Raw genomic sequence first — 22,852 nt, forward strand, 5'->3', positions numbered from 1 at the left:
TCGTCATGTCCGTGATCACATCCGGGACTCCGAACAACCTTCAGTACATCAAAATGCATAAACTCATAATAACTGTCATCGTAACGTTAAGCGTGCGGACCCTACGGTTCGAGAACAATGTCGACATGACCGAGACACGTCTCCGGTCAATAACCAATAGCGGGACCTGGATGCCCATATTGGCTCCTACATATTCCACGAAGATCTTTATCGGTCAGACCGCATAACAACATACGTTGTTCCCTTTGTCATCGGTATGTTACTTGCCCGAGATTTGATCGTCGGTATCCAATACCTAGTTCAATCTCGTTACTGGCAAGTCTCTTTACTCGTTCCGTAACACATCATCTCACAACTAACATCTTAGTTATAATGCTTGCAAGGCTTATGTGATGTGTATTACCGAGAGGGCCCAGAGATACCTCTCCGACAATCGGAGTGACAAAACCCTAATCTCGAAATACGCCAACCCAACATCTACCATTGGAGACACCTGTAGTACTCCTTTATAATCACCCAGTTACGTTGTGACGTTTGGTAGTACCCAAAGTGTTCCTCCAGTAAACGGGAGTTGCATAATCTCATAGTTATAGGAACATGTATAAGTCATGAAGAAAGCAATAGCAACATACTAAATGATCGGGTGCTAAGCTAATGGAATGGGTCATGTCAATCAGATCATTCAACTAATGATGTGACCTCGTTAATCAAATAACAACTCTTTGTTCATGGTTAGGAAACATAACCATCTTTGATTAATGAGCTAGTCAAGTAGAGGCATACTAGTGACACTCTGTTTGTCTATGTATTCACACATGTATTATGTTTCCGGTTAATACAATTCTAGCATGAATAACAAACATTTATCATGATATAAGGAAATAAATAATAACTTTATTATTGCCTCTAGGGCATATTTCCTTCATCTACCCCTTGGGATTTCCTATAAATAGAGGTGGAGGGGCAGCCCTCCACTCTCATCCCTTGCTCTCATACACATGCCATGCATTATCTGGCTTCTTCTCTCCCTCCCACGAAAAGAGTTTCATAGAGCCATAAGGCTGTCTGGGTTCCGGCAGGAACTAGTTCTGGACGGCGAAGCCCTGCCAGATAGATGACACCGTATGTGTGCAACTCTGTAGAGAGATCGTAGTTTCGGTCTTATTCGTGAGTGCCTCCCAAAGGGCTGTCCGTGTGACCGTCCGAGTTTCGAAGGTCCTCCCGAAGGGCTGTTCGACCGCCTCCCGGAGGGCTGTCTGAGGAGCAGATGAGGGTATACATCCTCGCGGTTGGGAGGTTGTAAATCCTAGCTGCGGGGATCTGCACCACCGATCGTCATCGACTCTACTTCCCGCTGCGCTACGAGTCGGTAACGAAAAAGATCAAACCATGTATGCAGTCTCCATAGTGGTCCTGGGCTGCTGCATACGTCGGAATTTTTTTTTGTTTTCTGCTGCGTTACCCTACAGTAGCATCATGAGCCGTGCTATGCGTAGATGCAGGTTGCGATCTAGAATACATAGAGATGTATGGGTATTGCATAATATAATTAGGTAGTAGATGAGATCTATTGCTGAAAATTATTTATGCGGGTGACAGATGAAATCTGTTACCCAACGTTCTTGTTGCTTCCCTAGAATTTGCGTTTGCTCAATCTCGAGACAGCATGGTGGAATTTGACAAAGTTCTGGCAATCCGTGATCCTGATTGATCATGGAAGTGCTATCAGTTCTTTGGGTTCTGTCGTAGTCAAAAGAAAGATGAAATTCGCAGATGAAAGGGCATTGCAGATATGATCTGCACGGGGGTCATGCGTATGACGAAGTTTAGTATGGGGCTCGAGATTTTATTATCTCATGTTTCATACATCCCGAGATGTTACTCTAGCAACTTGAATAATCATACTTGATGATAAAACGTTGGTAGCTGCGGTTTAAGTTAAAACCTTAGAAGCCACGGAAAATAAAATTTTGCATAAACCGATTAGAGGCGTCTAACTTGGTTTTGCAGGATATGCATGTGATGTGGTATAGCAATGCTCATATTCAATTTGATTATGTATGAGATGACTATATGAAGTAATTAACATGACCTGCGTGTCATGATTCAGCATGATGGCTGGAGCCATATGATTGTCAATTTAATGACCTGCGTGTCAACCTTAAGTAATGCACTTATTTTATTAGCTATAGAGATAGCAATATTATCTGGTGCATCAACAGGGTGGTGGCAATCTTCGTGAAGGTGAACACCGATGCGAATGCCGAAGACGAAGAAATGAAATACTTCTCCATCAGAAAGGGCTATACCATATCATGCTATTGTGAATTGCCTGAGATGTTTATCCCTTATGATGCACCCTTCTTGATTGCACGGTAGTCGCTTTTTATTATGGTGATCTCTCACTTAAAATATCAAAGTAGTTAGTGTTCACCCAAGTGTAGCACCGTCTGAAATTCGTATCTTTTCGGGGTGCGCCATGTACACATGAGCACGAACAAATCGAGAGGAATGAGGCGGGTGAGGTCAGACCTCGCAGCATGATCACTTGGTTGTCTTTGACGTTCAGGCAGGAGAGTCCTAAGCTCGGAACACGCCCATCGAAAGATGAACAAGAATCACATAGAGATGTGATCGGCAAGTTGGCCTACCGATTGAAATTCGTGTCATCAGTGATGAACCCGTCAATGGCATAGAATAGAAATATGGATCTTGAATCACTCTAAATCAATTATGAGAGATATTGATTTGAGTGGGAGCGCACTGTTGAATTAACATGTTTAATTCTCAGTGCAATTAATTATGAACACTGTCTAAGTGTTTCTTGCAAAATAGTTGTAGAATAATGGCTCGCGTTTCCACCTTCCCTGTTAAAATTGAATAGCTGTTAAATATCTGGTTAAAACTTTACGTTTGATAACGTAATGTGAGGATTGTCCTCAAAAGTGCCAAGAAGGACTTTGTCCTATCGCATGCTTTCCGTATCCTCCCTCTAATGCTATGGATCATGTGACTCTCGTCCTTCGATCCAAAAGCTAGAATTCTGTTACGGTCAAGTGGAATATGTTTGCTTCCATGAAACCCAAACTTCGAAAGTTGGGATAGTTATATGATATTCATGGAACTGAAAATTATTTTCAGATACAAACAAAGCAATGTTTGTTTCCAAGTATTAGCAAAAGTGTTTACTATGCATTTGACTATTGGGAAAGGGATCCAAAAGAACGCCTGTCATATAATGAAAGGTGAATAAAACAACAACTTAAAGAGAAAGGAAGTGTCCAAAGGGTGTTAGTATGACTTACACGCCTAGGAAGTCCGGGGCCAACGCCACTCTTAAGTTGGGTGCTTCTTTTGCGAGTAGGAGAAATACTAAAAGTTAAACTGTTAGAAGTATAAAGGCAGAAATAAAGATGGCTGGAATATCCAGCTCATGTATGAATGTCATACAAGTTTTTGATGTATAGTAGGCTGGTCAAAGATATAGTTCTTGGGAATTATGGTTAAACATGTTAATCACTAATTCTTGGGTATTGTGAGTTAATCACAAAGATACCCGCTCGATTGCATTCTGTTGTGAATCAATGTAAGAGCTACTATGGCCTAAAAAGACTAGCCAAAAATGAGGTTAAGGTATACACAGGGAACATAGTAAATGTTACTATACCTTCCATCGGTGTATTGCCGTCTGTATTTATTTTCATAGTTCATTTAGAGTTTCACAAACTCTAGCCCATTGCATAAGGTATCTTGCAAGAAGGTTGTTCATAAGAGAACTTTTTATGTTCGATGTTATGAATAACACAAGGGACATACTTTCATTATGAATGAGATGTATGTTATGAATATTGATAATAATACAATACCTCTGGGTTTACTTTCATAATTCATTTTAGAGTTCCATACACTCTAGCCCATTGCACAATGTTTGTTGCAAAAGAGTTGTTCAGAAAAACAACAATTATTGTTAAGTATTATGAATAACATGAAGGGCCATGCTTCCATCCAAGATGGGATGTATGTTATGAATATTGATTGTAATATGATACATCCATAACACTGACGCTAAATGTCGCAAGACTAAAAGAATACCACACAAGTGTGGCACTACATTTGGTCACATTGGAGAAACCCGCATGGAAAAATTCCATTATGATGGATTTTGAAGTCGTTTGATTTTGAATCATTTGACACTTGCAACTTTCTCCGAAAAGTGAAGTGACTGAAATACCGTTCACAGGCCATAAGGAACGAGCAACAAACTTATTGGTGATCATACATTTTGATGTGTGTAGTTCAATAAATGTTGTTGCAAGTAGTGGATTTATATATCTTCAGAAATGACTCAGGTAGATATATGGATATTTGCTTGATGAGACGTAAGTCTGGATCTTTTGAAATCATTTGAAAGGTTTTCAAAAATGAAGTAGAAGCTATTGTAACAAGAAAATTATGTTTCTGCAATTTGATTGCACAAAGGAATATTCGAGTTACATGTTTAGCGAATGTCTGATGAGTTGTGAAAAGAGTTTCATAACTTACACCTTCTGGAACACCACTATGAGTGGAATGTTTGTGAAGATGTAATCAAACCATTTATGACATGGTAAGGTCAAAGATGACATAAATAAATTTGCCATTATCCCTTTTAAATTGATGCTTTAGAGACTGCGGCTTTTACACTGAAAAGAGCTACATCGGGTCTGTTGAAATAAAGCCATGGTATGGTACACCCAACTATGTTATATCTTTTCTTAACATTTGGAATATGGGGCTTGTGTAAAAGGTTACAAACCTATTCCAAATCAGACAAGTGCTACTTTGTAGGTTATACCAAAATGTTAGGTATTCCTCCCTCACTATACCGAGGCAAATAGTTTTGTCGCGAAACTGTGTGCTTTTAAAGAGAATGGTTCTTTCAAAAAGGTGGGTGGGAGAATAGTGCAATTCGACGAGATAAACAGTATCTTCGTCGTCAGATCAAAGGAAAGAGACCTTGGATGTAATTCCAGAGTTTCCTACTACGACTGATACGGAAGTCTCTATAATAAAATGTATGAACTTCGGTCGAACTTGCAGCTGAACCACGTAGGCAAGGCTCGTGCAAACCTCTCAGGTGCGCAAACGAGATATTGTTGTTAGACAACATTATACCTACGATACACAAGGAAGCGTTGATGGGCCCTGACTCCGGAATTGGCTAAATGCCAATACAACCCGAGTTAGTTTCCATATAAGTGATTCAAGATTAAAACCTTGATACACCTTTCGGAAGACTTAGAGTCTAACGAATATTTATGGAACTTTAAACTGATACGGATAAAAATGTTTTATCCATAAAGCTCGACTTGTTGAAATAACAAGTTCAAGAGTTGACTACGATAAGGTTGTTTTCATCGTAGCGATGCTTAAAGTCGGTTCGGGTTGAACTAGCAATTAATACATATTTCAATCATGAGATATGAAACATGGATGACAATAGGATTTCCATCTAATGGAAATGAAACCAAGGACTTGCATGTGTTACAGTCCAAGGCATTTTGTCTATCCAGAGGATGCTAGTAAGGGTGCAAACTTCAGAGTTCCGGCGATGGATAGAAGAGAGCAAAATGAAGTTGGAATCTTCGTGCTTTGATGAAATGGTCAAAGGGTTCTGACTTCATCAATGGGTAACAAAGATGCTTGTGATTCAAGAAAGTAAGTGGGAGCACAATAATATTTTTAAAAACCTTGTGTTCTTGACACATTGTTAATTAGAAATAAATTTCTTGACACAAATTAGGACTTCATTTGAAAACAGTTTTTTGATGAAGTGCTTAGGCTAAATAGCCTCAATATTACGCATAATGATCTATGGAGATAGATTTACCTAATAGGGCTAAGCAATGAATACATATTGACAAGGTGCTAAAACCTTTTAGCATTTAAAACCGCCAAGGCGTGATTCTTGCCGGAGTCACATGGAAGAGTTTTTTGCAAGACTCAGTGTCCCAAAACACTGATGAGCAAAATACATGATGCAGATTCCACACACTTTTGTGTTTGGATTAATCATGTATTCCATGGTATGTAAAACAACCAGATATGTCCGATACTCCCAAGGTGTTGCGAGTATGGATACTAAAGTGATCAAAGTACTGCTCGTTGGACAACAGTGAAAGATGTCATTGAGTACTAGAGTAAGTACTGATGATATGTTTTCTCGCAAGCGGAGATCATGAAGAGTTCATTGTAAAATGTTACATCGAAACAGTCTTCATCTTTTCTCCATGAGATTTTCGATTTAAATTGAGGGTTTTGTGTAACACAATATGGTGGTGCAGTTAGTTGGAAATTGTTCCAAACAAGTTACTGTGGTGAATTCTACAATAGAGGCGGAGTATGTTGCTGCTTTAGAAGCGACAAAGACAAAGATGTTGAATCATATAGTTCATTCATGAACTTAGTATGGTTCCAAGAAGGCTTTGGTCAATGGGACACTATTGCAGATAGTTGCTCCATAACTCAGTCTGAGGAATCAGGTTCGACCAATGATTCACATATATACAAAGCCAAGTCCGCACAAAATATGAATTTTGTGAAAGCGTGAAAACCCGAGGATATGGAGAGTTACACATGGTGCTGAAGTTGTCAGATCCGATGGACATTAGGCTATACCACATGCGAAGCATTTTTTACACCGGTATGCCATAGGTGTAAAGTGCATTAGCATTAACTAGATTATTGACTCTAGTGCAAGTGGGAGTCTGTAGGAGATATGCCCTATAGGCAATAATAAATGATATTATTTATCTTCGAGTTCATAATTATGTTTATGTTCCATGCTATAACTGCAATGATTCTTGAGTCTGCAATATCCACGAGGCTCGGAGGAAGACTCATATGCACGTGTGGAATAATAAACGGTAAGAAGTATTCCTAGTCTGGCCTCTAAGACTAGCTCAAGTGTTGCATGATGGTTCTGTTTTCCTGATCATGGGCATGTCTATGCCAGCAATTTTGAGGGCACAATGTTAAGAGAACATTTGTGTTGAATCGACCCGGATTGATGTTATGATATGAGATTCATTCGTCACAAGTTAATGGTACATAACACAGAGATGATTAATGTTTGCATGATTCCTTAGACCATGAGAGTATCGAGTTTCTTCATGCTTACTTCATGAACTTTGGGGTTTGTTAAACATCATCCGTAAATGGGTGGCTATTACGGCAGCTTACGGGTTCATGGAAAAGTATGTCAAGTAACTTGATAGCTCAAGATTGGGATTTGCTCCTCCGATGATGGAGAGATATTCTCGGGCCCTCTCGGTGTTACGGTGTCCATAATCGTCTGGCCAGACACCTTGTGATTTGATCACTGGGATGCCGGAACACGGAAACGAGAAAAGAGAACAAAATCGGTAACGAGGTAACTTGCATGGTGGACAAATTGTTCGTCCACGGGGATGCAATAAATCTCACCTCGGGTGTACTGAAGGAAATATGCCCTAGAGGAAATAATAAAGTTATTATTTTATTTCCTTATATCATGGTAAATGTTTATTATTCATGCTAGAATTGTATTAACCAGAAACATAATACTTGTGTGAATACATAGACAAACTAAACGTCACTAGTATGCCTAACCGTAGACATGTGTTGTCATTTGATTAATGGGATCACATCATTAGGAGAATGATGTGATTGACATGTCCCATTCCATTAGCTTAGCACCCGATCGTTTAGTATGTTGCTATTGCTTTCTTCATGACTTATACATGTTCCTATGACTATGAGATTATGCAACTCCCGTTTGCCAGAGGAACACTTTGTGTGCTACCAAACGCCACAACGTAACTGGGTGATTATAAAGGAGCTCTACAGGTGTCTCCAAAGGTACATGTTGGTTGGTGTATTTCGAGATTAGGATTTGTCACTCCGATTGTTGGAGAGGTATCTCTGGGCCCTCTCGGTAATGCACATCACATAAGCCTTGCAAGCATTGCAACTAATGGGTTAGTTGCGAGATGATGTATTACGGAACGAGTAAAGAGACTTGCCGGTAACGAGATTGAACTAGGTATTGAGATACCGACGATCAAATCTCGGGCAAGTAACATACCGATGACAAAGGGAACAACGTATGTTGTTATGCGGTCTGACCGATAAAGATCTTCGTAGAATATGTAAGAGCCAATATGAGCATCCAGGTTCCGCTATTGGTTATTGACCGGAGACGTGTCTCGGTCATGTCTACATTGTTCTAGAACCCATAGGGTCCGCACGCTTAACGTTACGATGACAGTTTCATTATGAGTTTATATATTTTGATGTACCGAAGTTTTTTTGGAGTCTCGGATGTGATCACGGACATGACGAGGAGTCTCGAAATGGTCAAGACATAAAGATTGATATATTGGACGGCTATATTCGGGCTATATTCGGACACCGGAAGTGTTCCGGAGAAGTTTCGAATAAAACCGGAGTACCGGGGGGTTATCGGAACCCCCCCGGGGGTTAATGGGCCTCATGGGCCCAAAGTGGAGAAGAGGAGGGGCGGCCAGGGCAGGCCGCGTGCCCCCTCCCCCTCTAGTCCGAATTGGACAAGGAGGGGGGGCGCCCCCCCCCCCTTCCTTCCTCTCCTCTCTCCCTTCCTTCCCCCTCTCCTAGTTGGACAAGGAAAAGGAGGGAGTCCTACTCCCGGTAGCAGTAGGACTCCTCCCTAGCGCGCCTCCTCCTGGTCGGCCGCCCTCCTCCTTGCTCCTTTATATACGGGGGCAAGGGGGCACCTCTAGACACACAAGTTGATCTTCCTGGTCGTTCTCTTAACCGTGTGCGGTGCCCCCCTCCACCATACTCCTCGATAATATTGTACGGTGCTTAGGCGAAGCCCTGTGACTGTAGAACATCAAGATCGTCACCACGTTGTCGTGCTGACGGAACTCTTCCCCGACACTTTGCTGGATCGGAGTCCGGGGATCGTCATCGAGCTGAATGTGTGCTAGAACTCGGAGGTGCCGTAGTTTCGGTGCTTGATCGGTCGGGTCGCGAAGACGTACGACTACATCAACCGCGTTGTCGTAACGCTTCTGCTTTCGGTCTACGAGGGTACGTGGAAAACACTCTCCCCTCTCGTTGCTATGCATCACCATGATCTTGCGTGTGCGTAGGAATTTTTTTGAAATTACTACGTTCCCCAACAGTGGCATCCGAGCCTAGGTTTTATGTGTTGATGTTATATGCACGAGTAGAACACAAGTGAGTTGTGGGCGATATAAGTCATACTGCTTACCAGCATGTCATACTTTGGTTCAGCGGTATTGTTAGATGAAGCGGCCTGGACCGACATTACGCGTACGCTTACGCGAGACTGGTTCTACCGACGTGCTTTGCACACAGGTGGCTGGCGGGTGTCAGTTTCTCCAACTTTAGTTGAACCAAGTGTGGCTACGCCCGGTCCTTGTGAAGGTTAAAACAGCACCAACTTGACAAACTATCGTTGTGGTTTTGATGCGTAGGTAAGATTGGTTCTTGCTTAAGCCCGTAGCAGCCACGTAAAACTTGCAACAAACAAAGTAGAGGACGTCTAACTTGTTTTTGCAGGGTATGTTGTGATGTGATATGGTCAAGACATGATGCTAAATTTTATTGTATGAGATGATCATGTTTTGTAACCGAGTTATCGGCAACTGGCAGGAGCCATGTGGTTGTCACTTTATTGTATGCAATGCAATCGCCCTGTAATGCTTTACTTTATCACTAAGCGGTAGCGATAGTCATAGAAGCATAAGATTGGCGAGGCGACAACGATGCTACGATGGAGATCAAGGTGTCGCGCCGGTGACGATGGTGATCATGACGGTGCTTCGAAGATGGAGATCACAAGCACAAGATGATGATGGCCATATCATATCACTTATATTGATTGCATGTGATGTTTATCTTTTATGCATCTTATCTTGCTTTGGTTGACGGTAGCATTATAAGATGATCCCTCACTAAATTATCATTGTAAAAGTGTTCTCCCTGAGTATGCACCGTTGCGAAAGTTCTTCGTGCTGAGACACCACGTGATGATCGGGTGTGATAGGCTCTACGTTCAAATACAACGGGTGCAAAATAGTTGCACACACAGAATACTCAGGTTTAACTTGACGAGCCTAGCATATAACAGATATCACCTCGGAACACGGAGACCGAAAGGTCGAGCGTGAATCATATAGTAGATATGATCAACATAGTGATGTTCACCATTGAAACTACTCCATCTCACGTGATGATCGGACATGGTTTAGTTGATTTGCATTACGTGATCACTTAGAGGATTAGAGGGATGTCTATCTAAGTGGGAGTTCTTTAGTAATATGATTAATAGAACTTAAATTTATCATGAACTTAGTACCTGATAGTATCTTGCTTGTTTATGTTTGATTGTAGATAGATGGCCCCTGCTGTTGTTCCGTTGAATTTTAATGCGTTCCTTGAGAAAGCAAAGTTGAAAGATGATGGTAGCAATTACATGGACTGGGTCCATAACTTGAGGATTATCCTCATTGCTGCACAGAAAAATTACGTCCTGGAAGCACCGCTAGGTGCCAGGCCTGCTGCTGATGCAACTGACGACGTTAAGAACGTCTGGCAGAGCAAAGCTGATGACTACTCGATAGTTCAATGTGCCATGCTTTATGGCTTAGAATAGGGTCTTCAACGACGTTTTGAACATCATGGAGCATATGAGATGTTCCAGGAGTTGAAGTTAATATTTCAAGCAAATGCCCGGATTGAGAGATATGAAGTCTCCAATAAGTTCTATAGCTGCAAGATGGAGGAGAACTGTTCTGTCAGTGAGCATATACTCAAAATGTCTAGGTATAATAATCACTTGATTCAGTTGGGAGTTAATCTTCCAGATGATTGCGTCATTGACAGAATTCTCCAATCACTTCCACCTAGCTACAAGAGCTTTGTGATGAACTATAATATGCAAGGGATGGATAAGACAATTCCCGAGCTCTTCGCAATGCTGAAAGCTGCGGAGGTAGAAATAAAGAAGGAGCATCAAGTGTTGATGGTCAACAAGACCACTAGTTTCAAGAAAAAGGGCAAAGAGAAGAAGAAGGGGAACTTCAAGAAGAACAGCAAGCAAGTTGCTGCTCAGGAGAAGAAACCCAAATCTGGACCTAAGCCTGAAACTGAGTGCTTCTACTGTAAGCGGACTGGTCACTGGAAACGGAACTGCCCCAAGTATTTGGCGGATAAGAAGGATGGCAAAGTGAACAAAGGTATATGTGATATACATGTTATTGATGTGTACCTTACTAATGCTCGCAGTAGCACCTGGGTATTTGATAATGGTTTTGTTGCTAATATTTGCAACTCGAAACAGGGACTACGGATTAAGCGAAGATTGGCTAAGGACGAGGTGACGATGCGCGTGGGAAATGGTTCCAAAGTCGATGTGATCGCAGTCGGCACGCTACCTCTACATCTACCTTCGGGATTAGTATTAGACCTAAATAATTGTTATTTGGTGCCAGCGTTGAGCATGAACATTATATCTGGATCTTGTTTGATGCGAGACGGTTATTCATTTAAATCAGAGAATAATGGTTGTTCTATTTATATGAGTAATATCTTTTATGGTCATGCACCCTTGAAGAGTGGTCTATTCTTATTAAATCTCGATAGTAGTGACACACATATTCATAATGTTGAAGCCAAAAGATGCAGAGTTGATAATGATAGTGCAACTTATTTGTGGCACTACCGTTTGGGTCATATCGGTGTAAAGCGCATGAAGAAACTCCATACTGATGGTCTTTTGGAACCACTTGATTATGAATCACTTGGCACTTGCGAACCGTGCCTTATGGGCAAGATGACCAAAACACCGTTCTCCGGTACTATGGAGAGAGCAACAGATTTGTTGGAAATCATACATATAGATGTATGCGGTCCGATGAATGTTGAGGCTCGTGGCGGATATCGTTATTTTCTCACCTTCACAAATGACTTAAGCAGATATGGGTATATCTACTTAATGAAACATAAGTTTGAGACATTTGAAAAGTTCAAAGAATTTCAGAGTGAAGTTGAAAATCATCGTAACAAGAAAATAAAGTTTCTACGATCTGATCGTGGAGGAGAATATTTGAGTTACGAGTTTGGTGTACATTTGAAACAATGCGGAATAGTTTCGCAAATCACGCCACCCGGAACACCACAGCGTAATGGTGTGTCCGAACGTCATAATCGTACTTTACTAGATATGGTGCGATCTATGATGTCTCTTACTGATTTACCGCTATCGTTTTGGGGTTATGCTTTAGAGACGGCCGCATTCACGTTAAATAGGGCACCATCGAAATCCGTTGAGACGACGCCTTATGAACTATGGTTTGGCAAGAAACCAAAGTTGTCGTTTCTTAAAGTTTGGGGCTGCGATGCTTATGTGAAAAAGCTTCAACCTGATAAGCTCGAACCCAAATCGGAGAAATGTGTCTTCATAGGATATCCAAAGGAAACTATTGGATACACCTTCTATCACAGATCCGAAGGCAAGACTTTTTTTGCTAAATTCAGAAACTTTCTAGAGAAGGAGTTTCTCTCGAAAGAAGTGAGTGGGAGGAAAGTAGAACTTGATGAGGTAACTGTACCTGCTCCCTTATTGGAAAGTAGTACATCACAGAAACCGGTTTTTGTGACACCTACACCAATTAGTGAGGAAGCTAATGACGATGATCATGAAACTTCAGAACAAGTTACTACTGAACCTCGTAGATCAACCAGAGTAAGATCCGCACTAGAGTGGTACGGTAATCCTGTTCTGGAAGTCATGCTACTAGATCATGATGAACCTACGAACTATGAAGAAGCGATGGTGAGCCCAGATTCCGCAAAATGGCTTGAAGCCATGAAATCTGAGATGGGATCCATGTATGAGAACAAAGTGTGGACTTTGGTTGACTTGCCCAATGATCGACAAGCAATTGAGAATAAATGGATCTTCAAGAAGAAGACTGACGCTGACGGTAATGTTACTGTCTACAAAGCTCGACTTGTCGCAAAAAGTTTTCGACAAGTTCAAGGGATTGATTACGATGAGACCTTCTCACCCGTAGTGATGCTTAAGTCTGTCCGAATCATGTTAGCAATTGCCGCATTCTATGATTATGAAATTTGGCAGATGGATGTCAAAACTGCATTCCTGAATGGATTTCTGGAAGAAGAGTTGTATATGATGCAGCTGGAAGATTTTGTCGATCCAAAAGGAGCTAACAAAGTGTGCAAGCTCCAGCGATCCATTTATGGACTGGTGCAAGCCTCTCGGAGTTGGAATAAACGCTTTGATAGTGTGATCAAAGCATTTGGGTTTGTACAGACTTTTGGAGAAGCCTGTATTTACAAGAAAGTGAGTGGGAGCTCTGTAGCATTTCTGATATTATATGTGGATGACATATTACTAATCGGAAATGATATAGAATTTCTGGATAGCATAAAGGGATACTTGAATAAGAGTTTTTCAATGAAAGACCTCGGTGAAGCTGCTTACATATTGGGCATTAAGATCTATAGAGATAGATCAAGACGCTTAATTGGACTTTCACAAAGCACATACCATGACAAAGTTTTGAAGAAGTTCAAAATGGATCAAGCAAAGAAAGTATTCTTGCCTGTGTTACAAGGTGTGAAATTGAGTAAGACTCAATGCCCGACCACTGCAGAAGATAGAGAGAAAATGAAAGATGTTCCCTATGCTTCAGCCATAGGCTCTATCATGTATGCAATGCTGTGTACCAGACCTGATGTGTGTCTTGCTATAAATCTAGCAGGGAGGTACCAAAGTAATCTAGGAGTGGATCACTGGACAGTGGTCAAGAACATCCTGAAATACCTGAAAAGGACTAAGGATATGTTTCTCGTATATGGAGGTGACAAAGAGTTCATCGTAAATGGTTACGTTGATGCAAGCTTTGACACTGATCCGGACGATTCTAAATCGCAAACCGGATACGTGTTTACATTAAACGGTGGAGCTGTCAGTTGGTGCAGTTCTAAACAAAGCGTCGTGGCGGGATCTACATGTGAAGCGGAGTACATAGCTGCTTCGGAAGCAGCAAACGAAGGAGTCTGGATGAAGGAGTTCATATCCGATCTAGGTGTCATACCTATTGCATCGGGTCCAATGAAAATCTTTTGTGACAATACTGGTGCAATTGCCTTGGCAAAGGAATCCAGATTTCACAAGAGAACCAAGCACATCAAGAGACGCTTCAATTCCATCCGGGATCTAGTCCAGGTGGGAGACATAGAGATTTGCAAGATACATACGGATCTGAATGTAGCAGACCCCTTGACTAAGCCTCTTCATCGAGCAAAACATGATCAGCACCAAAGCTCCATGGGTGTTAGAATCATTACTGTGTAATCTAGATTATTGACTCTAGTGCAAGTGGGAAACTAAAGGAAATATGCCCTAGAGGCAATAATAAAGTTATTATTTTATTTCCTTATATCATGATAAATGTTTATTATTCATGCTAGAATTGTATTAACCGGAAACATAATACTTGTGTGAATACATAGACAAACTAAACGTCACTAGTATGCCTCTACTTGACTATCTCGTTAATCAAAGATGGTAATGTTTCCTAACCATAGACATGTGTTGTCATTTGATTAACGGGATCACATCATTAGGAGAATGATATGATTGACATGACCCATTCCATTAGCTTAGCACCCGATCGTTTAGTATGTTGCTATTGATTTCTTCATGACTTATACATGTTCCTATGACTATGAGATTATGCAACTCCCGTTTGCCGGAGGAACACTTTGTGTGCTACCAAACGTCACAACGTAACTGGGTGATTATAAAGGAGCTCTACAGGTGTCTCCAAAGGTACATGTTGGGTTGGCGTATTTCGAGATTAGGATTTGTCACTCCGATTGTTGGAGAGGTATCTCTGGGCCCTCTCGGTAATGCACATCACATAAGCCTTGCAAGCATTGCAACTAATGAGTTAGTTGCGAGATGATGTATTACGGAACGAGTAAAGAGACTTGCCGGTAACGAATTGAACTAGGTATTGAGATACCGACGATCAAATCTCGGGCAAGTAACATACCGATGACAAAGGGAACAATGTATGTTGTTATGCGGTCTGACCGATAAAGATCTTCGTAGAATATGTAGGAGCCAATATGAGCATCCAGGTTCCGCTATTGGTTATTGACCGGAGACGTGCCTCGGTCATGTCTACATTGTTCTTGAACCCGTAGGGTCCGCACGCTTAACAATACGATGACAGTTTCATTATGAGTTTATATATTTTGATGTACCAAAGTTTGTTTGGAGTCCCGGATGTGATCACGGACATGACGAGGAGTCTCGAAATTGTCAAGACATAAAGATTGATATATTGGACGGCTATATTCGGACACCGGAAGTGTTCTGGAGATGTTTCGAATAAAACGGGAGTACCGGGGGGTTACCGGAACCCCCCGGGGGTTAATGGGCCTCATGGGCCCAAAGTGGAGAAGAGGAGGGGCGGCCAGGGTAGGCCGCGTGACCCCTCCCCCTCTAGTCCGAATTGGACAAGGAGGGGGGGCGACGCCCCCCCCCCTTTCCTTCCTCTCCTCTCTCCCTTCCTTCCCCCTCTCCTAGTTGGAGAAGGAAAAGGAGGGAGTCCTACTCCCGGTAGGAGTAGGACTCCTCCCTGGCTCGCCTCCTCCTGGCCGGCCGCCCCTCCCCCTTGCTCCTTTATATACGGGGGCAGGGGGCACCTCTAGACACACAAGTTGATCTTCGTGATCATTCTCTTAACCGTGTGCTGTGTCCCCCTCCACCATACTCCTCGATAATATTGTAGCAGTGCTTAGGCGAAGCCCTGCGACGGTAGAACATCAAGATCGTCACCACGCCGTCGTGCTGACGGAACTCTTCCCCGACACTTTGCTGGATCGGAGTCCGGGGATTGTCATCGAGCTGAACGTGTGCTAGAACTCGGAGGTGCCGTAGTTTCGGTGCTTGATCGGTCGGGTCGAGAAGACGTACGACTACATCAACTGCGTTGTCATAACGCTTCCACTTTCGGTCTACGAGGGTACGTGGACAACACTCTCCCCTCTCGTGCTATGCATCACCATGATCTTGCGTGTGCGTAGGAAATTTTTTGAAATTACTACGTTCCCCAACATGTGACATATCGCGAAGCAACAGGAATAGCTCACTACAACTGGAGGTTCACTCGAATATTTATTCGTGTGGGTATAGGGGTCAATATAGGTGTCCACGGCTCCGATGTTGATCATTGATCAGAAGGGGTTCCGGCTCATTTCTATACTTCACCGAACCTATAGGATCACACGCTTAAGGGCCATCTATCTGCTGAATACTAGACAGGGAGTCTGAGAGAAAATCATTGAAAAACTTTCGGACACCGAAAAGTTTCGGACAGTGGAAAAGTTCCGCAGAGAGAGGTCACCGGATGAGTTTCGGTGAAACCGAAATAGTTGTTTCGGGGTATGCCATTAAGTCAAAATGGTTTCGGCACATGCCTGATAATTCTTGGAGGGTGCCAGAATCATTCTGGAAACTTTTTGGAATTTTCAGAAATAAAAACTAGAAATGTTCCGGAGCTGCAGGAACCGGTTCAGATGCTTTTCGCAGATGAAAATCACTAAACTGGAATTGTTCCAGAACGTGTTGAAAATTATTATGGTGGGTACTAGAGATGTTCTAAGCCCACATAAAAATTTCCAGTTCGAACGGACGCTGAAAAATGTCGTCGTGAATAGTGAAAGTGCTTTTTGGGATATTTTATGGAAAGCCACCTTTTGGGGCTTTGCCCAAAAGATCTAGGGATGACATGGAAGGGTGGGAACCTCCTTTTTGGGGGCCCCACAAGGGGTGGGACGTTCATGGGTGCAGCTCATCCATGGGGCCCCACTTGTCCCTTGTTTGCACTCTTTAGGTCCTTGGGAAGGACTCCATTTCATGTGGGTTTTGGGTTTTCTTGTAAAACCACCCTACCCCTTGTGATTTCCTATAAATAGAGGTGGAGGGGCAGCCCTCCACTCTCATCCCTTGCTCTCATACACATGCCATGCATTATCTGGCTTCTTCTCTCCCTCCCATGAAAAGAGTTTCGTAGAGCCGTAAGGCTGTCTGGGTTCCGGCAGGAACTAGTTCTGGACGGCGAAGCCCTGCCGGATAGATGACACCGTATGTGTGCAACTCTGTAGAGAGATCGTAGTTTCAGTCTTAGTTCGTGAGTGCCTCCCGAAGGGCTGTCCGTGTGACCGTCCGAGTTTCGAAGGTTCTCCCGAAGGGCTATTCGACCGCCTCCCGGAGGGCTGTCTGAGGAGCAGATGAGGGTATACATCCTCGCGGTTGGGAGGTTGTAAATCCTAGCTGCGGGGATCTGCACCGCCGATCGTCATCGCCTCTACTTCCCGCTGCGCTATGAGTCGGTAATGAAAAAGATCAAACCATGTATGCAGTCTCCATAGTGGTCCTGGGCTGGTGCGTAGGTCATAATTTTTTTGTTTTCTGTCGCGTTCCCCTACAGGAGTTAGGGGTGTGTGGATGACCAATACATGCGGGGGCTCTATGTGGCACTGATATAACTTATTTAAGCTAAACTTTTTTAGTTTATGCCTATTATATAAGCACAATATTTAACAAGTTCTTTCCCTTGATAATTGGGAAATTTACACTGACAGAGTGCTGCAAAATATTAAATTATGCCTTTTTGTATTATAATTAAATCTTCAACACTTACAAACTTGCTTCCGCCAATTAGAAAGTAAAAGTATATTTGGCCAAAAGTTATGTTATTTTTAAATTTAGTTTCATACATTACTCCTTACAAAACCATTAGCTCAATTGAACCCGCTTGACCCTAGGGAACCTAGGGAAACAAATTATACAGTAATGCAGACATGATTATAATATAACATTGTGTTTGTCTATGTAGTGTTTTTACATACCCTTGTAGAGAGTTGTAGAGTGTACATATCTAAATAATATCTTATATGAGTTTCAAGAATTATTATTGTCGACCTTGCATGTACAAAAAAAACAAATACCTCCTCACCTGCCCCCTGCACCACCCACGACATAAAAATCCTCCTCACTATTGTGTCCCTCCCTGCCACGGTACCTCACCCCTACTATCGTTGTGACCCTTCCTCCCGTGCAGTTGGGCACCTCCCCAGGGTCACAGCTGTCGTGCTCCCCTCCCATGCCATTGTGACACACCCTGTCCATGGAGTACCTCTCGGTTGGCTGCATGAGACATTCACCTCGACCACGCTACCGTCTCCCCTCGCCGGCCATTGCCGCACCTCCTTCTGCATCGACAAATGCCTCCTCCCTCGCTATCGTGGACCCTATACATGCCTCGGGACCCCTTCCTCGTCATCACACTCCTCCAATGTCATAGGTCGTCATTACTAGTGAACCTGTGATCCACTATATAAACCACACGGATAGAAGTTCACTATAATAGATGTCATTCGTTAGCCCATACGTGAAACGTACAAACCAATAATTCAAAATGTGAGAAATGAAAAACAGCAGGTTGTTATCTTGTAATATAGTAGTTCGGTTTTTTTAAGAAGTCGCTAACAAAAAAAAATGCAGCGGTTCCCTCTGCAAAACATCACATCCGTCCGCCTTGTAGGAACACATGGGAAGTTCACTATGTATTAACATTCCATGAAACCTAACAGTCTGCCACTTGAACAACGAAAGTCTCAATGTGCAAACTAGAACAATTTATCATATAAAGAAGAAGTTCACTATTCGCGGCAGCGTTTCACTACCTGAAAACTGAAGTCCACTATTTGTAAATTTTGATAGTTCATGGCTCCCACGCATAAAACAAATAATAACAAAAAAATCACTCTAAAAAACTACAACAATTCAAAATTTCCAAAAGTAAAACTATATTCTGCGGTAGTACACTTGATGAACACAGAAAAAAAGAAGTTCACACTCTGGTGCAGTTGTTCACTACATAAAAACCTGCTACTGCAATTCATTGTCTCTACTATCCTGCACGCAGTGGCGGAGGACAGAAAAAAATTAAGGTGGGGGCGTGGGGCGACGGCGTGCTACAATCAACGGCGGCAGATGTTGAGTCCGGTCAGATGACATGCTATAACCTGCAAGACGGATGCTGCAACCGGTAGAAAGATACAGTGCAAACGCTGGGACAAAATGTTGCGAGGACCATTGGATGATGCTAAATCCAACGCAAATCTCCATGCAAAGATCTAACGGCTATGTAGTCGACTGAGTTTTAGCAAGCCCGATCAAGAAATATGTATATAGCATACAACCTACAAAACATCATGTGATGTAAAGCCCCAAGTACTACTACTCATCTTTTTTCTTTCCGTTCATCTTTAGTTGTGACTTTGATGGCCTCCATCCACCTCAATTAGGCTTCAGTTCAGACTTCAGAATGCCACTCAATGAGACCCTTGAGCAGCGCCACGGCAGCCTCCTTGTCCAGATTCTTGTTAGTGTCACGGCACGCGAACGACTGCACGCAGTTCGGGCACCCGTCGGAGTTGCCGCAGCCACACGCCGACACGAGCTCCAGGGCGGCCGCAAGGAGGTCCCCGAAGAGCGTCCTCGCCTGCGCCGCCAGCCCGATGCCGCCGGGGTGCTTGTCATACAGCAAGATCCTGTCGGGGACGACGACGCGGTCGTCGTCTCGCTTGCGCGTCTCCTGCGGATCCACGCACTCCGTGCCGAGATCGCCGGAGCCGCACATCATGTGCAGCGGCAGAATGCTGAGCATGGCGTGCGCGGCGCCGTGTAGCCCGCCCCGGAACCACAGCTTGCTCTGCTCCATCGATGCCTTGATCGTCCGGGGGATCGTCGCCCAGACGGCCTGGGTGTCGAAGGAGTAGGAGGGAAGGTGGAGAGGGATGACGTCGGACACCTGGTCCGTCGTTTTGAATATCCGGCGGTACCCGACCCACCGCGTGGTCACCGTGCACTCGTCGGCACGGACGCCGCCGCTAGCATCGGCCGGGGCGGCGACGTCGATGTCGGTGTAGTCCTCGGTCTTGGTGTGGTAGCAGAGCTCCGACATGCTGATGCTGCAGTAGGCCGTCCTGGACGAGAGGTCGAGCCGGTCCACCAGGTAGCTCACGCCCTGGTGCATGTACACCGCGCCCTCGTGCACCTGGAAGAAGGCCTTGCTCTGCTCGATCTCCTCCAGCACCCGCTTGCTCGCCGTCTCCGTCACCGTGAACTTTTCGTGCTCGATCGCGCGGATGCTCACCGCCTGCGACGGCCGCCTGACGGGGCCGGCGTACTTCCACGTGTCACCACTACTGGTTGGGTTGCTGGTGAGAATTCCTTTGTCTTTCAAGAACGTGATGGCGTCGTTCATGGTGGCACCGAAGTAGGGCTCGTCGCGGTCGGGCCGGAGCTGGTTCTCGACGGCGGCGCACGCGAGGTGCTGCCGGAGGACCTTCTGGTTCTGCGCATCGACGTGGCAGCGCTCGATCGGCTTGCCGAAGAGCTTGTCGGGGTAGTTCATGAAGTACTGGTCCACGGCGCCGTCGAAGGCGACGTAGACGGCGATGGAGTCCTTGGATCGCCGGCCCGACCTGCCGGCCTGCTGCCATAGGCTGGCAATGCTGCCTGGGAAGCCGAGGTGGAGCGTGGCGTCGACGTGGCCGACGTCGATGCCCAGCTCCAGCGCGTTCGTCGCCGCCACGCCGCGGAGCCGCCCGCTGAACAGGTCCGCCTCGATCTTCCGCCGGTCGCTCGCCATGTAGCCGCCACGGTACACGCACACGGAGCTCGCCAGCTCCGGCGCCGCCGGTACAGCCTCTTCGAGTATCTCGCGCGCCGCCGCCAGCACCTGCTCGCACAGCTTCCTCGTCTTGCAGAAGGCGATGCACCGCAGCCCGTGCTGCACCATCTCAGCCAGCAGCCGGGACACCTCCGTCACCGGCGACTTCGACGCCGACGAGGAGTTCCAGAGGACGAAGTGCTTGACGCCGCGCGGGCTGGTGTCCTGGTCCACCAGCTCCACCTCGTCCACTCCGGCGAGCTCCATGACGTGCTCGCGCGGGTTAGCCAGCGTGGCGGTGCAGAACACGAAGCTGGGATAGCGACCGTAGACGTCAGCACAGAGGCGGCGGAGGCGCCGGAGCACGAGCGCGGCGTGGCAGCCGAACGCGCCGCGGTACGTGTGCGCCTCGTCGACGACGACGTGGGCGAGGCCGGAAAGGATGCGCCGGAACTGGCCGTAGCAGGGGAGGATGGAGGCGTGCAGCATGTCCGGGTTGGTGATGAGCACCCTCGCTTGCCGCCTGATCCTCGCGCGGTCCTGCACCGGCGTGTCGCCGTCGTATATCTCCACGCCGAAGTCACCGGCGCCGGCGAGGAGGAGCGCGGCCTTCATCTGCAGCAGCGCCTTAAGCTGGTCCTGCGCCAGGGCCTTGGTCGGGAACACGTAGAGCGCGCAGGCCGCCGGCGAGGAGACGACGGACTCCAGCACGGGGACGTTGTAGCAGAGCGACTTGCCGCTGGACGTGGAGGTGGACACCACGACGTGCTTGCCGGCGACGGCGGCGCGCACGGCCTGCGCCTGGTGCGCGTACAGCCTCGTCACGCCGGTGCTCCGGAGGCAGCTCCTCATTGCGTCGGTGAGGTGGTGCAGTAGGCCGTCGTCGGCGAAGGAGGCCTCGCTGCCGGGCATGCGCTCGACGTGCGCGATCTGGCCGTGCTTCCCGAGCCCTCGCCGGAGGTGCTCCACCATCTGCGCCGGGTCCAGCGGCTCCGTGCCGCCGCAATGGTTGCTGCACGAGGAAGAGGACGGCCTCGCCACCTTATTCGGCGCGTACACGTCATCGTCGCCGCCGCCACTCCATGAACCCGGAAGCTTCCTCCTTGTGCCGGCCGCCGTCCACGGCGACGGCGAGGGACAGAAAGCGTGCCGGACGAACGGAGCGGGCGTGGTGGGCTTGGCGGTGAAGGGGATGAGGGAGACGAAATCTCCGGCGTAGATGGGGAGGCTGCCGACCTTGGCCTGCGGGAGGAGCTTGGCGCCCTTGAGGAAGAGGTGGAACGTGGGGGCGCCGGCCGGGGGAGGGAAGTTGGAGGCGCGGAGGGCGGCCTTGAGGTCGTCGACGGAGCAGGCGGCGGCCAGGCGCACGGTGGTGGTGCGGCCGTCCAGTGACCGCACGGGGATCGCCTTAGTATCCTGCTGCTGCCGCTGCGCCATTGCCGCCGCCGACGAGGTGTGATGATCGGCAGATCGCGGTAGTGTATTTGTGCCGAGGAAGTTTCCGAGTCGACCGGGATTCGGCGCGAGATTTTGCGGGCCGACTTGACAGCAACGGGCCAGCGTAGGCCCAGTTTTGCACCGACAAAACCACCCGCTGGCTGGGCTCAATCAGGTGTTTTTACTATACTTCCCCTAAAAAAAAGGTGTTTTACTATAGTCCCCTAAAAAAAGGTGTTTTACTATATCCAAAGAAGGATTCTGTGGGGGAAATCCTCTTTTGAAATATATGTCGTGTTATAAAAAAACTTTTTCTCCAAACAAAAATCTTTTGAAATACACTCCATTACTTTATATAAGGTGGATAAGTTTTTTGATAAAAGAAAAATATCTCTCCCCTGATTGCATATATCTCTCTTTGTGAAAAATAAAGTATCTCTATTCCGATTGTGTGTATCTCTTGCTTTCCTAGCTAAATGATTTACTTTTACTTAATCAACGAATTAGCCTAGGGTAATTTCATCCTAAATTTTTCTAAGTATTATGTGCCTTGGTCACAATGCCAAAAACAAAACACCTTACCGCACTGAAAAACTGGTCACCTA

The 22,852-nt window shown here is 45.5% G+C and overlaps 1 protein-coding gene across 1 annotated transcript; it reads right to left on the reverse strand.

Moving 5' to 3' along the window:
• Positions 1-19,413: 19,413 nt before the first annotated feature.
• Positions 19,414-22,260, reverse strand: LOC123130033 (uncharacterized ATP-dependent helicase YprA-like). The gene is made up of 2 exons (XM_044549988.1): positions 21,612-22,260; positions 19,414-21,461 (listed from the first exon to the last, which is right to left on the reverse strand). Exons 1-2 carry the CDS (start codon positions 22,245-22,247, stop codon positions 19,449-19,451), a joined length of 2,649 nt encoding a protein of 882 aa, XP_044405923.1. The 5' UTR covers positions 22,248-22,260; the 3' UTR covers positions 19,414-19,448.
• Between the last annotated feature and the right edge of the window lie 592 nt (positions 22,261-22,852).

This window comes from Triticum aestivum, chromosome 6A (genome assembly GCF_018294505.1).
Source record: "Triticum aestivum cultivar Chinese Spring chromosome 6A, IWGSC CS RefSeq v2.1, whole genome shotgun sequence".
Lineage (NCBI taxonomy): Eukaryota > Viridiplantae > Streptophyta > Magnoliopsida > Poales > Poaceae > Triticum > Triticum aestivum.

Coding starts and splice junctions, on each gene's coding strand:
- LOC123130033 (XM_044549988.1), bottom strand. CDS start 22,247: ATGGCGCAGCGGCAGCAGCAGGATACTAAGGCGATCCCCGTGCGGTCA. Junction 21,462..21,611: donor CGAGGCTGTACGCGCACCAG/GCGCAGGCCGTG, acceptor TTCCCGACCAAG/GCCCTGGCGCAGGACCAGCT.